The sequence below is a fragment of the Mastigoproctus giganteus genome, chromosome 5 (genome assembly GCF_048544385.1).
Source record: "Mastigoproctus giganteus isolate SK-2022 chromosome 5, ASM4854438v1, whole genome shotgun sequence".
NCBI classification, from domain to species: domain Eukaryota; kingdom Metazoa; phylum Arthropoda; class Arachnida; order Uropygi; family Thelyphonidae; genus Mastigoproctus; species Mastigoproctus giganteus.
The window spans coordinates 129532747-129551027 of record NC_143579.1 but is presented as its reverse complement, the minus strand read 5'-3'; the positions used below and the strand labels follow the sequence as shown (position 1 = coordinate 129551027).

The window sequence follows — 18281 nt, the reverse complement described above, 5'->3', positions numbered from 1 at the left end:
AGGAGTGTAGATTACTAATTATTCAGCAAGAATAAACGATGTTAGAAATATTCGATGCTGGAGAGATGTAAATTGCAACTACCTCAATTAATCAGGCATCGAATTCCACTGTCAAAATCGCAATTACTGCTTCATAGAGTAGTGATTTGCCAGACGTGGTATGCGCAAATTTAAGCATGGCATCTTTTATTAGAACGGTTATTCTGCCACCTCTGGAATGATAACTTGAACTGTAGAACGGCGTATATCCAGCAGTGACGGTACAGCCTATTGACTCTTGATTATTCCCAGAATTTCATCTGCGTTGTTCGACAAGGGGGAAATTATTTAAGGATTGTTTTGAAGGCTCGGGACATTTTGGTAGACACTTTCACGGTGGGGGAACATGGAAGTGCTGGTTTGTTGTTGAATTTGGTCTTTGGAGTACCAATTAGAGTACCAACCGCGCAGATAGATGTGAATGCAATTATCTTAAGACCTGATTATTGCATTCCACTCTAAAGAAGGCATAATTTCGCTTTTCCGTCGGTAAATGTGCCGATACGTCGGGATGCAGCTCCTGATCTATTTCAGACTGGATATCCTCAGCTGTTGCCAGTGGTCCAAGCCGGTGAATAAAGAGTTTTTGAGAAGAGAAGTGTGAGAGGGATATTCATAGGGTTGGAAATTGAGATCGTTCTCGGAGGTGCTATCATCTTTAGTTTATGGGCCATTATCTTCACGTCTCAACCACTAGCAATAATAATAACAACATATCTAACGTTATCACAGTTCTCTGCATCCTTTTCAGTAGAAGCTATGCAGTTTTTGATATACTATTTGCAAATTAAAGTGTGTTTGTTAAGCGCCAGGGCAACTAAAGCTAGGAAGCGATAGTATATTGCGTGGGAAATTTTACATGTATTCTGTGGTCGATTTGTCTGTTTTGCTTGCCGAAAACCCGAGTTTCCGGGGGAAAAAATGTTCAACCCTCGCATGAAACCGACTAATTAAGCGTTTTCAGAAAAGGCCATAAAAATTTTTCTCTCGTCATTGACGCAATGTGAACTCGCGCCTTTTCCACCAGTTGTGGGAAGGATGAAGATTATATCCGCTATATTACCAGCGACAGCTTGAATATATAAAGCGTTTACCAGCTTAAAACATTTCAGTAAATTCTGATGAAAAATTAAAACGTTGCTTGTTAGAAGTAACGCATCTTGAGGTAGAAGTCTTTATTTTTTTCACTTTTTTTTTTTGTTGAGAACTCGTGTTACTGAATAAATGAGATGAGTGAAAATCCATTTATTTCCATTCATTGGTGCCACCCCTGAGACAGCCTGTTTGCCAAGAAGATGTTAAGTACATAAATATTTCACATAATTTTGATCCAAATTACAGAAAATTATACTTTTTTCAACTCTGTTTACATTTAACAAGAATATATAAATCATACAAATTTCTAGGTTTTATAACTTAATAACATGAAATATATGCTCGTCGTTTTTACAGTTGAAGATTGTAGTAAGCAGATATGATAAAATAAATAATGCAGAAACAGATAAATAAAAATACCAAAATACTCTACGAAAGACTGCTTTATATATTAATCAAACGTTGCGGTCGGAAATTCCAAAAAAAAGATGAAAAATTACCAGACAGTTCTACTTTAAAGATGTCTTGAATTATTCATAGAAAGACAAGAACATACTATGAATTACGAAAACAGTGACTTCCGCAGGTTTCAAAACATTTTAACAGTAAATGCACCATAACATATGTGTACGTGTTGCATTCACTGCAGTTTAAACTTTCCAACCTAAATAGGTTCTCGCTTTCAGAAAAACGGCAGAATGCCTGAATACCGATGTCAGATATATTGACGATCAATCCCTAAAGAAGGGAAGTTGAGCTCAGTTCTCTTATCTCATCAGCTCCACGTGACAGAGATCCTAGCTGACACAACGCACATGATCAGAATGTTTGAAGCATTGATCCGGTGTTATGGGAGAGAGAAAAAAATGGTACTTTAGCGAGGTGGAGAAATACATCGTTTCCTTCCCTGCAACTTATACAATGCATTTTTTCTGTAATCTTTGTTGATGAGATTAGGTGCTTTTGCTGTCTATATCCAGAAGTAGAAGAAAAAAGTTTTATGTGCTTATTCTTATTGCTACAACATTGCAGACAAAAGCGTTTATGCAATATTTCCTTAATAATGTTTAATCCGGAAATAATTGAACAACGGCACAGGTTTTAAGTTGTAATTTTGGGCTCTATTCTGTTTAGAACACGAGTTGCTGAGATTGCGAGTGATTTGCAGAGATTTGTTATTATAACATTGTGTTCGCGTACATTAATTTTGCAAGATTTGCATGTCTGCTATGGTATTTTTTCGTAAGTTATGTTGCTATTAAGTGCATTTCGCTGTTCGTTTCTTAAGTATTTTACTTCGTCGTTATGACCTGCAGTTGCACCATCAGCATACGCATACAATGGGACCGAAAAAGTCAGTTGACAAATGAGAAAGCAATTTGGCAAAATTATTTTTTTAAATTAGTAAAGTTGCTAAAATTCTTCCCTTATAAACCTCATAATGTTCCGAATGATTCGTCATTTAATTATTATATTTCATCCTAAAAATATTTTTTTTCCATCATAAGTACCAGATTCATGAGTTAAATACATCTTTATGGTCATCGACTGGTGCAGATTCCGTTATAAATACAGAAGTTGATAAAAAAAATAATAGAAATTTGGGCTGAGATAAGACGATTATGGAGGCCAAGAAAGGTCCCGGATTCAATCCACCCAACATTAAGCATACTATTCAGTTTCTGAAGGTCAGGAAGAATAAAGGGAAGAGCCGCATCTTTCAGATGTACCCATATCTTGAGGCATGTGTTCAGTTGGAAATAATCAAGTCATGATACTAAGTCGGACATAGCTGTGAGCAGCCTGGATTTGCTACAAAGTACATCGATCTCATATTCCGGAGACACTTCATCACGACGTGCACTGACTTTACACTTCTATAATAAAAGACACTGCTCCAATGGATAAGCATATTGTTTTTTTTTTTTTTATTTAAAGTATATGCCACTACCCAGACCCACGCTTCGATCCTTTAAACATTAATGTTGAAAAACCCCAACCACAAACTCACAACCTCATCATAGCCTCAAGCTGACCAGTCTACCCAGACCCTGGTTTCGATCATTTTTAACAGCTACATGCCGAGCATTGTGAAGATCTAAACAACCCATCAACAATATACATTATATGCACAATATGTGCAATGCGAGGTGCTGTAGCTCTCGTAGCTTGAGGCTTTTTCCCTATAATGTCAAAGCAATTAACTAGTTAGAGTTACTCAGCATATTTCAAACCTTTTGGTTCTGCCCACCAATAAGCCTTGGAACATATCTCCCGAATTTATTCCTTGCAAAATTACAACAATGTAGTGATCCATAGTGGATGTTCATAACGGCCTCTTTGAGCAGCGGTATAGGAGTAAGCACAACTTCATATGGACTGATTCTAGAAATCTTTATCGCAATAATAATAATACAAATGGATACATCGCAATGTTGCCCTTCACGGCCACAAGGCCAGGGGTTAACAGTAATAGTTCAATATGTAAGAAAAAGAAATTAACAAATTAAACATAAAAATGCATATGTGGACGAATAAAAGTAAATACAGCTCAACATTCAAAGTATAATACAATTATAAACATCACAATGTACAAATAATGTATAGGTGGGAAACTGCAATGTTGGTTGGTTGGTAAGCCATCTTCATGTCATATTACTGGCTTGGAGCATTAAGGCGAGCTTCAAGGAGAAGGATCAGGGACAGGGAAGTACAATTTAAGGATGCTGCGTCTATACTCCCTATCACAAGAAAACTTAGTATGGTCAGCATCCAAAGACTGGGCACATGAAAGTAGCTGAAATGGCAGAAACCTATCGGATAGGTGGAGACGGCTGAGATGCGGGCACAAAGTTGGAGTCGCTCTGAGGGCACGCTGAGGGACTCTCGAAGAGCGCAGGTCTCAGAATGATGGTGCCAAAATCTTGCCAGTGATCATTTTTACAGCTGTGGTAAGGTATTTTACCCTGGTCAGTGTGGAAAGCCCGTGAATTTTTATCAAACTGGCCATTTCAGTTGTCCTTAAGAAGTTTATATTTGTTTATGGCTCATTTTAAGAGTTGCGTTCATGTATAAAACTCAGTATAAAAGAGTGGTCGAATTGTGCTAGGGGCAGCAGATGCCCATACTTCTGCAGCATAGAGAAGCGGAGAGTATACCGTGCTTTTTATATATCTTCTGGTGGTTGTTACTTTCCTTTTTTTTTATTAATTATTATTATTTATTTATTTTTATTATAGTTTTGTTCGGATATTTTATTTATTTTTTATTTTTTTGGCTGGTGCAGCATAAGCCATAGGCTTTCTTGCACCAAGCTGCCATTACTAATACTAATAAAAGTTACGGGAAGAAATGTTTAGATTGGACTTCAGGAAGTTTTTTTTTAGCCAGCGAGGTATAAATTATTGGAATAAGTTGCTTACATGGGTGGTAGAGGGTGACAGTTTGGGGAAATTCAAAGGTCATCTGGATAGTACCTTCGGGTCAGGGAAGCGCATAGGATGATAGGTTTAATTTCCTCTTCTTTTATTATTTATTTTTTTATAATTGTTTTATTCGGGTTTTTTTTTTTTTTTTTTTTTGGCTGGTGCGGCATAAGCCATAGGCTTTCTTGCACTATGCGACTAATACTTTAAAAGTACCCATTATATCCAGTCATATTTTGAATTTGTTTTAAACCAGTTTGTTTCATCCTTTTCGCACATTTTTATAGTCGCGTATCTGATATTTGATCTCAATCCTATTAGTATAGATCAGCGTTTTCTTTTGCATTTATAATGCAGCGCAACCGCTTATTGTGATCACAGATAATACTGTATTATCATTCGCGTGATATTATCAGTTTTTTTGAGTCCCGATCAAATGCATGCTAATACATACTAATAAAACGTAATGTACATAGAATAAATGCTGTTTTTTATAATAAGTGCTTGAGTTTAAGTAATGTAATTGCTTTTTTCCCTGATTTCGGTTAAGCTTGTGCAGCGGAAGTAATTACGTAACATCCGCATTTGTTTTTGAATTCTGACACGTCGCCTGTCTACTTGTTTCGTACAGTTCGTTTGGTTGTCACGTGAAAGAAAGCACTGCATCTGCACTCCTACCAATCTGACTGCTTTAGAGTCAGACTGGTTGGAGTTAACCCTTTTCTAATTGGTTTAAATATGTTCTTAATTTTTTTTGATGATTTTTATGGATTTCCGGAAATATTGTGACAGTTTAATTTTTAATGATAACTTTTTCAAAGAAAAAGTTGACAACAAAATTAATGTATTTGATTTCGCTTGATTTTAATGTTTTATTTCCGTCCACTTCTACCTACATTTCCACCCTGCATCAATGAACAGCTGTGTTTTGCTTCTTTGGTTATTATCAATCAATGTATGTCCCGAAGTGATCACAATGAGCGGCGTTCACTATGTTTTTTGTGTTCGTATTTTCTTTAGCCTCACTATTCTGTGCCTTTCGCTTATTAAAGTTTGCAGATGTTCAGATCATTTATTTAAAATTATAGCTGTGTTAACATTTCGATTTTTAATATATGCTTTTTAAAGCAAGTACTGTAACATTATTCCTCATCGACTGATGAAGTCTAATCTCATTTTTTAATGCAGTTTCAATTCTTTGAAAAAACTGAAAAATATCCCCGAAAATTCTCATAAATTTCTTAATCCCATAATCGTAATTAAACTTCCACAGCTATTTCATATTATTTTATAATATTTATAACTTAGTTTCTCCACCGAATATAAAAATATAAATTAATTATTTTTCTTGTTTTGTTGCTAATTTATATTAAGTTTAAAACTTTTCATTCGTAGTACTGTTGGCGTCATCACGCTCAAAGTAAATCGCGCGCGCGAGCATTAATTTTATTCATGCAGTTAATCTAGAAGTGTAGTTGTTGATCATTATAATTTGGAAAAAAAATAAACATTAATTTGAGCATGCAAACTGGCTGTTGCTAGTCCAGACTAAATTTATGCCTTTAGAAATGCATCATTAAAAATAAGAAATTCATGAAACGCAGCAATTGAGAAGCAAAACTGTATATTTATGTTTTACCCCCGAAATATAAAAATGCATTAACAAACCTTTTAACGTTTTCTATCCTCATACACGTTTCAGCAGGAAGCTGATGTGCTGTTTATCGTAGTGCAATAAACCCAACTTCGCGATGCGCAATCAAATATTAAACAAATTGTTGACAGCAAATCTCTACAGCAAGGTAGCAGAAATTCTTGTGGAGACATAAGATGAAGTTATTTTAATACAAAAATAACAGGCGTGCGGTGGCATAATGAGAAAATTGCATTCAACAAAAATTCGTCGAATTCCACTGTCTCTCTTTTCCATCCAGGCAATAAACAACATGCAGATTATAAACAGTAAAGACAGTGGTTAAAGAATCAAAACAGCAAAAAATAGTAATAATCTTGCAACGTGGAAGCACTTCCTATAAGGGTACCAAATGCATTATGGTTTAATGCACGACTGCCAGTAGCATTTGGGCTGTGTTAACACCCGACACAGACTAATCCGTGTCCGATCACTTGCTGTGGAAAGGGGGGGGGGGAAAGACAATATCAGGAACTTTATCCGAGCAGACAAGTGCGATTGATAGGAAGGGAGAGGACGGCGCGTCCGATAGCACTGTTAACACTCGAAGATCTCAACGGTTCGGTGGGAATATGTTTGACAAGAGGACTTCGAATGAACACATACGACAGTTCCAGAGCAACAGTCATGACGTGAAGACTACAGCTTTTCAGAACGAAGATGGCGTAAAGTAAGATGAATGGTAAGTAACCTACAAATTCAGTTGTGTATTGGCATAAATGTCGCATCGCAAAATCACCCTGAAATGGATCTGAAAACTGCAATTTAGAATCCTTGTTTGTTATTTATTTAGGAGAGGCCAAAACGAGCAGGTGCTCTTCAGATCAGTCATGCTATTAGGCATACATAACAGACAACGAGCAGTACTAGTTGAAGGCCATTAAAATGGGATTGGGGGTAGATGGGCATAGTGGATGTGTAACGTTCATCTTTTCTTTAGTCATACCAATTTGAGATTGCCTGGCAAGACTTAGCATAAGGTGACAAAGAATTTCATTTAGATGAAGTTATTGTTTTTTATTGTTCTATTTTGCAGCTTGGCTACCAGCAGATATTTCTGCACTCAGAACTACCGTAAATCGTTCGCGTCTTCCCAAATGAGCAGTGAAGTGTTTGCTGACTCCCCGTAGAGACAAATAGTAACTTTATATTCCGAATAAAACATTGTGCTTCTCGAAAGGGGAATTTCTGTTATTTGTAATGTCTCTTAAGTACCTGTTGGCAATAAGCCTGTGTATGAAAAATATGCGCAGAGTTTTATGCATACAGATCCCTACTGGAATATAATTTTCCAGCTCTCGATTACTCCAGGGGTTCAAGTGCATACAACAGCGCCTTATTGAAATGAAAAGTGAATTACATTTTATTCCCAAACATCATAGAGTTAGACGGTCTGAAACTGTTCTTGCGTTCTCTGGAATTCTGTTTCCGAAACGAATAAAAACTGTGGAAATTGACTGCACTGCACACTTAGTTCACAAGCCACTGTACACGCCCATGTCATCTAACACTTCTTCGCTCTATGGAACACCTTTTCTGTTTTTTACTCGGAGGAAATCAGAAACAAAGATTACCATTTCATTTATAATTTAAAATAAATTTACATTGTTTATTACCTGACTGATTAACATCTTTAGCACTGATAAATAGTGTGTGCACTATCAGAGAAAAACGTGACCTAAACGTTATGTTTATCTCTGATAGCTCACACACTATTTATCAGTGCTGAACATGATAAATGGCTATTTTCAATGGTTCTAAAAATGTGTGCATTGCCACACTGGCAGAGTCTACTTTATTTTTCGGTTTACTGGTGGGGTTTCGCGATCAAATTATGATTTATTGCAACATGATCCTATTTTCTACGATTCCTATTTATGATTATTTATGTAATTGTTACAAATCCTTTATAAATACAGTTCATGTGTAGTAATCTTAGGCTATTTGATTAATAAAAGCGAAACTATCGCTAATGAAAATATCCAAAGTCCTTCATTAAAACATTGTTAAGGAGATCGAAAAAAAAAAAAAAACGTTTGCCTGAAGTGACAGAGCGGGGACTTTCTTCTTTTAAAGCGCTCCTTGGATGCAGGTTACTTTTACATTGCACAGTTTAGCATTAGAAATAAACTGTGTGCAACTAATTTGGTTTTCGCATGAATGTAAATTCTTATTTATATGCCTGATGAGGAGGATGAAGTGCAGCCAAAGTATAAACGTTTTACAGAGATATAACGTTAATACTTTGGCTGCAGCAATTAAATACAATTGATGGTTTGAGCAATTGACCTCCAGAATTATTCTAAGTTATTCTTTCGTGCTTTGCAAGGTCACTTATTAAATCTCATAATTTAGAAATGCCGCGACAGGCAGCATATTTAGCTAAAGCTATTAGAAAATAGCTTTTCAATTGAATTCAATCATTTTAATAGTTGTGAAAAAAAATTGTCATCTTGGCAAAAAAAAGTTGTATATTTTGTGTAATACTTATGATCCTACTTCTCTACACAAAAGATGTAAATAAGAAACAGTGCATTAATGGATTTGTCACTGACAGTACTCGAAGTGCAATTATGTATTTACTGAGAGTACGCACATTATATGAGTGATTTCTTTCTCTTGTATGAATATTACTCATTACATCAGTTACGAAGGGTAGAGTCGAGGTAAGAAAAAGCAAGCAAAAAAGTGAACTGAGCATAATGTAATGCTTGAATTTATTTGAATATTTAAAAAAAAGTTCCCATCGCTTTTTTGAATTCTGGAAATCTGTTGCTGCGATAATCAGTGTTTTACGTAATAAGTTTAACCCTCACATCGTGGTTTAAAACATTTGCCAGAAAGCTGTTTAAATGGACCCATCAAATGAAACTCGCTAGAGGTAAGGTCAGGACGCTAAGGAGAATAACTAACAAATTCTCACTCCAAATCATTAATGGTATCTTGCGTTGCACGCTCCGTATTCTGCGTCTCAATAGTCAAGACTGACTTCTGAGATTTGAGTCCTTAAGATCTTTCAGAAGTGTGCAATAAGACGCAGCACTGTATCGTAATATCGCCAATAAAATATATAAAAGAAAGCTCTGACAGACCCAGGAAATGGCTAACGCTACAGTACAATCGCCATCTTTCACCGTGGAAGGTTAAATACGTGACCTCAGGAAACAGCGCTTTTTGGCACCGTGGAATGTTAGCATTATTAGTGGCATATTCTGCAAGAAAGCAAACTTATACAGCATCAGCCAAAAAAAAAAAAAAAAAAAAAAAAACACGCTTAAATAATGCTCCTAAAAACCAAATAACAACAACAATGGAAGTTTGTTCTAGCAATCAACTACTGGCTAGCTAAAGGCAAATTTCCGCACATCTGTTCTTCAACCGTCAATTTGAATCTATCCCGCTACAAGTGCGTAATCTGAGCAAGAAGAAGAATCCCATCAGCATTGAGCATGCTCAAACCATTCAAGGCTTTATACACCTCAATCAGATCACCTCGCAGGTGTCTAGTCTCCAGACACTGTACTTTGCAAAACTTAAGCCTTTCTTCGTAAGATCAACCCTTTGTTCCATTCCTTAATCTTTGTTGTCCGTCTCTGTACTCGTTCCAGCAGCTCTTACATCCTTCCAAAAATGAGGCCTCCAGACCTGTATGCAGTACTCAAGGTGTGACCTGGCCATTGCCTTATACAAAGGGATAATCACCTCGTTATCCCTTCTAGCAAGATTTCTGTATATCATTGACCATGAGCTGCTCTTGCAGCCTGTCTGCACTGCTCAGAAAACTTCATATCTGACTGCACTATTATCCCCAGGTCTTTTTTCATTCTCCATAACCCTGAGTGTAGTACCACACAGTTGGTACGTTACTCTTGAGTTACTGCTACTTATTTAGTACTTTGCATTTTCCGCCACCTAAAATGTACAATCATTCATTTAGTATTTATTGAGATGCGTTTGTTTGTGACTAACTGATTCCTTCGTCGTGATACGACAGATGTCAGTTACGTTCAGTTTGCTTACACCGTGGATATAAGCCTCTTCGTTTCATGACTAAGTCTAGAAAATCGGTAGACGCAATGGACTCGAACGCATCACACCATTTTCAAATGTCTTTCTTTATAGCCGCCTGGGGGAACACCTACATTTAATTATGTTCATACTCTTATATATGGTTTAGTTCAGATATTAACATCTGTAAATGAATTAGATCCTGAATCTATCAGAAATAGTCAATGTTATCTTCATGAAGAAGGCATTTTCACATAATTATCAGTGCTTAGCACACGCCTCTTGATTAGACCGGGGTTCGAGCCCGTCACCACCAAATACGGAGGATGCGGAAAGATCAGGGAATGACCACCACACATTCCCGGAGCATTATGGCCTTAGTTGCTAATGCTCCTAAAAACCAAACAACAACAACACATAATTACTGCTGCGAGCATTAACGTCGATTTGTTAGCTGGAAAAAATCTTACTCCAACCTGGGGTGGGTGAGGCTTATACTCAGACTTGGGTTCCCAAATTTCCTACCGAATCTGTGAAATTTGCTGCTACACTGACCACATTGAGTGCTTCTGTTTGCTCTCTCAAAAAATATTTAAGAAAGTATAAATCTTGAAATTTAGAGCCTTAAACACGATGCCAAGTTCTCAAGGCATCATGTTTATAATGGAATGGAGTATAGTTCTAGATACGGAAAGTGGGTTTAGCGTTTTATGTACTGCTTTGAGTTCCATTCCTTATTCATATCAGCTAATCTTACGGAGTATAGAACAACAAAAGATTTGTGTTTTATGAGGAAGAATTCAAGCCTTAGTGAGCCCTACATCCAAGTTAAGTCCAAGGTCTTGATGGATAGTTTCCTTAGCCGCTACAAATCTGTTGATATAAATAGGGATATTTATATTATTATTTTTTTGTTTCCCTCGTTCGTTATTGATAATTACTCTTTTTATTATTAATTAAATAATTACTATCTTCCTCTTAATTCGGGCGGCCATGGGCCAACCGATAAATGAAAATCAAAAACAGGTACCCACGAATAATTATGGTTTGGATATATTGAATTGCGATACGTTTGATAAAGATCCAATATACAGTATTCAATTTTCAAAACTGGACTTTTGTGTATAATTTATTGCTTTTATTGTTTTCTTTTTGTATTATGCAGGGCTGTGTGCAATGTGTCAGATAATTGCACATATATTTGGCTACTTATTTATTCGAATGTGGGCCTTACCTCGCTATTAGCTAGTTACATATCTTACTTCTCTATTAGCCAAAATGCACATATCTTTAATTGGTAGATGTACTATGAAGCTGTTAGTTCGATGTCATTAATGTTGTTGTTATGCTACTTTATATTACTTTCCATTCCATCTTTGGGTCTGTTATAATTGGTTTATGCTTGATTTTATTAGTTTATGTTTGATAAAACATTTATTGATTTCAGTTGTTAAACAGCCCATTCATCTTAATCTTTAAAGATGAAATGGGTAAAACAAAAGTAATGATAAACAAGTATGCCACAGAAAGGAATATAATCATTGAAGGAGCTGAAATTGAAAAGGTGAATTCATATACTTATCTTGGACAAGCCATTAGCTGTAATAATGATAAATGGCTGGACGTCAAGAGAATAATAAATTTCGGATGGATACATTCAGAAAATATAGTCACATACTAAGGAGCAATATCCAAATTTGTCTGGAACGTAAACTAATGAACCAATGTATACTCCCGAGAGCATGTCTTATGGAAGTGAAACTTGGGTACATACCAAAAGAATGGAAGAGAAGCTGAGAACTACACAGCGAAGAATGGAACGAATTATATTAGGAAGCTGTTAGATAAGAAGAGAAACACATGGATTAGTAAATGACATTCTTATGTCCTTTACTAATGAAGTAAAGGACATTCTTATCAAAACTAAAGAACTGAAATGGACTTGGGCAGGACATAGCTCGAAGACACGATGACAGGTGGACTAAGAAAATCACAGAATGGTACTCAAGAGGAACTAAAAGAAAACCTGAAAGACAACAACGGAGATGGACAGATGAAATTCAAGAGTTCGTGGGCAGTAAACAGACTGCCATTGTACAAAACAGACGGAACTGGCAAGTTGCTGGATTGGCTGTTGATGAGGAAACAGCTCATTTTCACTGTAAAGTTTGGGCGAATAAATAATTTTTAACGTAATTATTTCCTGACGGATGTACTGCGAATGATCTGATTGCTTAAATCCTTGATCCAACGTTATGGGAAGAGCATTTTTTTAGTAGATAATTGCGTCATTATTTACAATCTGAAATAAATAAGTAAAGTCCTGAATTAAGAAGAAAAACACACAAAATAATTTAAGGTAGAATAAGATTATCATAAAATCATTATATTTTTTTAAATGTGTGAAATTTATCAAAAAATGTAACATTTGTAGTAATTTTAAGTTTATTTGTTTCTCCAGTAGGAATGCAAGGGATTATCATCATTCGCCCAGTTCTAGGCCTGCTAATCGGGGTTGTTGTAGCGCTTGTTGTCATAGCTATAGCGATAATTGTATATATGAAAGTTAAAAGAAGACAAAAAGAAAATGGTGAGGTTTTATAATCAGTTTAATGGATTCAGTGATTACTCTAATATTTCAACATATTTTGTTGTGTATATTTACTTGGATTTAGTTCAGTGCACAGTTGATCAACAGCGCCAAATATTTGAATGTTTTATGATAACCAATGCGAATAATGGCACTCTATTAAAATATATGAGATCGAATAATACAAATAAATATTTCATTTTGGTGTATATCATAGATTCTCATTCAAATAAATTATGCAGCAAGGTTTTAAGCTTTTCGCAGTTCATAATTTTCTACGCGAATGGCTTTTGGTTCTTTTTGTTGCGATAGATAAATATTGTCAATTCTTACGAAAGCATTTCATTAATATTTAAAAAGAAAACTATCCCGCATTATGTAATGAAATTGATATCCGAAAAGTCTAAGGAATTTATTTCAGATTTATTAGACCATTAAGAAAAGAAGTTCCTCTCTACGAATTTTGATGTTCAAAATGAAATATCAGAAGGAACAAAACGACTGGGTTTTTACAAAAAAAAAATATTCTCCGATCACCTGAAAATCGCTAAGAACAGCTGCACTGAATGATAAGTCTTCGGGTTCTGAACTGTCATTGTGGTGTGGAGGGATTATTGATTACAGTATTGCCAAAAACAAAATAAGACTTACTCCCTTCCCTTCTGCTGGAACTTAAACACGAATAACTTGATGCCTGATGAATAGCAAGGTTCTTATTTACGTTCTTTTTTATAAATATTCTGGTTCTGCAGAATATGCAGAACAGTGACTCGAATTAATGAATTTTGTTCCCATTAAGCGCGAGCCATACTTCGAATGCTATTGTTTATTCGAAATTAGGTTTATAAATTCATTGCATACAGATTCGACAAACATGCATGCGAGTAAAATAGGTAGGGTAGTGGATAACTGTGCACCATTCATGATGATTGTACACATTACTGGAATATTTTATTCTTAATTTGTTGTTGTTATTATTATTATTATTGGGGATATCCACCCCTTGACGGTTATTGGTACCAAATACAGAGGGTGGTTATGTCCGGCTATTATTACTACCCGTCGAGGAACGCTGACTGTCCTACAAGTGTTGAAGATTGCAACTTTCTGGAGTTCCTTATGTTCCACCTGGAGTTTCGTCTATAAGGATGTAAGAGGTGTTCTCTTACATCCTTATAGGTGTAGGGTCTTCGCATCATGCCGGTGGTTGACACGGTGACCGGGATGGTTGTTACATTGTTCCATATGTCACATCTCTTGCCTTATCTCTTAGGTTTGTGTACTTCCAGATCTTTTCCTGTAGGGTTTTCTGGAGGTTGCCAGTCATGAGCACCGATGTATCGATCAGATAGGTAGCCGTTTCCTTCATGTGGACTAGGGTTATGTCCGGTTTGTTGTGCAGGTTCGTCTTGTCCGTTTTATAGCGCTGTCCTAGCACAGCTTGTGGATTGGGATCTCCAGTATAGCCAGTGGTTACTTCTAATATGGTATCTTTTCTTTGATCAACTGGTATTTCCTCGCTAGCTTCTAATTTTATTACCTTGGCAAGCTGTTCATATCTGTGAGTTTATTACTTCTGCGTGATCACCCTGCAATCCGCGGTGATGTGCTGCATTGTTTCTGGGACGGACCAAGTGGCATGGTAGACATGAGTTATCTTTCACTCCTCGTTTCTTAGCGATGCATTTTCTATAGTTCCTGGTATTGATTAGTTCCTTGGTCTTGGATGGCAAGCATGGATCCTTCAGTGTCGGGGAAGAATTTCCTGCTCGTGAGCCGGGCACTGGAAGGGTCCCCTTGCTTAGATTGAGTGGGGTATGCCAATTGTCTCTTTTCCTTATATGGCCTGGTAGAGTGGCTTTGTGAATTTCTAGGAATAACCTTCGGGTTCACAATCGCCCTATTTTGTTGCTGGATGAGAACTGTCAAGCCCCCCCCCCCAATTTTCTTTCTTTCCGAGCTATGGTCAGTCTCTTCACAGCTGATTTCGGGTAGTATTCGCAGCTCTTGGTCACCAATTTCCTTTGCTTTTTCATAATTTCCTCGAGGTTGATGTTAGTCTATTATGTGATCCCGAAAAAGTGTTAGCACTGAACTGCACAGGTGTTCATGCCTTTAACCGTGTTTCCTCGTTCAGCTTTGCTTTAAGTACCCTTCTTAGTTTCTGATTGTATTTTACTGTCGGGCGTAAAGCGATCAAAGCCACTGTCATGACTTTGATCGCTTTACCCCTCTGCAGCTGGTAGTTTCGGGGGACTAATTTTCCATGGAGCAATTCGCGAGTGTTGCATTTGTCTAGTCTAAATTCCATTCTGATATCATTGTTAATTTCTTCGATAATCCTGGGTAGTTGTTAGAGTTGCTTCTTGGTTGTCGTGGAGCGCTTTGCGATAGTGGGTTTATTGCAATACAGAACCGAAGTGGCCTCATGGCAATTCCCTGAATGATTCCTCCTCTGATGTGGATCGGCGAGATGTGACGTTACATAACGTTCTTGACCTTGAGGATGATGCACCATTTCGTCGTGGTGGCTTCTACTAAGTTTGTCACTGTCGGGTTGACTTTTGTGGATTTTCTGCATTGTCTGTTAGGCAGCTAAGAGGCACGGAGTCGAAGGCTTTGCGATATTCGCTGTAGGCCGTGTACAGGTTGGAATGTTCTTTGTAGGCTTGCTTTATAACTGCAGCATTAATTGTTAATTGGCCTGGCATCTTTTGCTGATCCGCTTGCATCTCTTGTAGTACTACATGAGCGTTGGTAGACAGGTGATCGGTCTGTATTTCGCCGGGGTTCTTGTATCATGGTCCTTAATCTTATGTTATGTAATTCCTTGAGTAAGAAACTCTGGGATTGCCTCTGTTTGACATCATCTAGGTGAACTGCTCTGCTTGGTGTTTATGAGTGCGAGTGAACTTTCCAGCAATAGTGGATGATATTTATTCCTGGAATTTGCCTCTTGTAATTCTTCTACGTGGATATCCCATTCTGCCATCTCTCCTGTGTCTTTCCATTTCGTCCGGCCTACTTCTCTCCGGGTTGGTCTGTTATGCCTTTCTTCCCTGCTCCACAAGTTGCCTCAGAACTTATGTCTTTTTTTTTTCGTTTTAGTTCTACCCACGCGGCTCGGTCGTTATGTGCTAACTGCTCCTATGATTGCCCCGGAACTCCTCGATTATTGTAATAAAAAAAATCTCCTTTTATGAGATTTTTACCTCTCCGTAACGGGTACAGGTATCAAGTACATGGAATGATTGGTTGTCTGGTTACTGTAAGTACTGTTACTGTTGGTGGATGAACTCCCTTACTATCCTGCAGGTGTTCAGTATTGCAGCTTTCTGGAGTTCTGTGGAAGCCCTATTTGCTGGGAGGTTTTATGGAGCGCCTTCGCACCATGCCGGTAGTTTGATGATCGGGAAGATCCTTACTTGATCCATATGCCACATGTCTTTGACTTCCCATCTTAGATCTCAGGACTTCCTGATCTTTTCCTTGTATGCTTTCTGGAGATTTCTGTTGTTGGGCACCGCTGAGTCGATCGGGTAGATAGCTATTCCCTTTATGTCAATGATGGTTATGTCTGGTCTGTTGTGCGGTATCATCTTGTCTGTTTTTTTTCATGATCCCTCTATAGTGTATAAGTAGAGGTCTCTAGCATGGCTTGAGGCTCGTATTGTAATATGGTAAACCTTCTTTTATCAGCTGGCATTTTTGCGCTAGCTTCTGATGCATTATCCTTATCCTGGCCACCTGCTCGTCTCTGTGAGTGTAGTCTGGCTGGATGATCACCCGGCATCCTGTGGTGATGTATTGGATTGTTTTTTGGGCCAGATGGCATCGCCGATATACACTAGTGTGCAAAGAAAGTACATCACCTAGGAATTTCACATTTCTAACCCATTTTCGCGATGGTATGTTACATTAATGACTAGCATCACAAATAGAAATATAAACAAAAGGTATTTATTAATAGTTAAGGCAAAGTTAAGTCATATTTGACAAGGCGCCTCCGTAGCCAGGTGGGAAGGAGCAGCAGTGCGTAGCACACGCTTCTTGATTAGACCGGGGTTCGAGCCCGTCACTACCAAATACGGATGATGCGAAAAGGTCAGGGAATGACCACCGCATATCCCGGAGCAATATGGCCTTAGTTGCTAATGCTCCTAAAAACCAAATAACTAACTAATCATATTTGACAGGAGCTCTCAAAATATTCCAAAATGAGCATTTGTAACCTTTATACAACAGTTTTGGTAAACACGACAATTATGGCTGAAATGTTAACAGAAGCTCTCACTTCAGTTTATCATTTTAAATGGAAAACAAAATGAAACGTTCACCAGGTGCAAATTAATATTTAGTTGAACCGCCTCTGGCCCTGATGACAGCAAGACACCGTCGAGGCATTGACAAGATCAATTTCTTAAGATAATCAACTGATAGTTCGTGGTTCCAAACACGAATTATGGCATCCTCCTGAAGTTCACGAAGGGTCTTTGGTTTCTTTCTGGCAGATTCAGCACGATGCCAACAGTTCTCTATAGGATTCAGGGCCGGGCTGTTTCTTGGCTAGCTAACAGTTGTAATGGACCGTTCTTCCAACAATTTTTTCACCTGTAACAAATGTAAACACATTGCTGTCGAACCTGTAATGCAGAAGTGAAGCTAAAGCAACTGCAGATGCGCCTACTTAAACCTTGTGCCCGACGACGAGGAGCAGAGTCGTCCTGAGAGATGCAGTTACTTGGCAGGTTGAAATGGTCTCTAATGGTTGGCAGCAATTTGCCTTCCAATATAGCCAGGAATCCATTGGGATTTACGGAACCTTTTATAAACTGCAGGTGACCTACTCCGCGATACGAAATGCACTCCCATATCATTTGGTTGGTAGGAAATTTCACTGTAGACACCATACAGTCTAGATGGTATTCTTCACCACGTCTACGGCGAATCGTTTGTCTCCCATCAGAGCCATGCAAGTTGAATTTCTTCTCATCCGAGAAAATAACTGACTTCTACTGCTCGGGGGTCCATTTGACTCCTCACACCAAACTAATCGAGCCTTTTTCATTTTTTGTGTGAGAAGGGGCTTCTTCTTTAGAACGACAAGACCATTTTTGAAGAGGCATTTTCTGACTGTTACTGCACTTGTACCACTCCTGTTTGTTCTTCCCATTCTCTTTTCAGCTCAGACGAAGAAGCTTTACGGTTTTTAAGGCATAAGCGCTTCAAAACGACGCGGTCCTGTTTTCGCGTAGAGACTCGTTTGCGTCCGATTCCTTTTTTTTTCCTATTAGCAGAACCAGTATTCTTGAGATTGGAAAGAAATCTACTCACTGTCGACTGATTACAAGATTGTGCAGTTGTGGGAGACTACAGGTGGCGCCTTACCCTAAACACTATGATTACAATACACTCTATAAGCAATATGCCG

The 18281-nt window shown here is 37.7% G+C and overlaps 1 protein-coding gene across 1 annotated transcript in view; it reads left to right on the top strand.

The window, feature by feature from the left end:
• LOC150085702 (protein turtle-like) overlaps positions 1-18281 on the top strand; it is a 619203-nt gene that overhangs the window by 567511 nt on the left and 33411 nt on the right. Inside the window, exon 9 of the mRNA XM_090374652.1 lies at positions 12725-12850. Coding sequence (XP_090230778.1) covers positions 12725-12850 — 126 coding nt within the window. The remainder of the gene's footprint in view (positions 1-12724; positions 12851-18281) is intronic.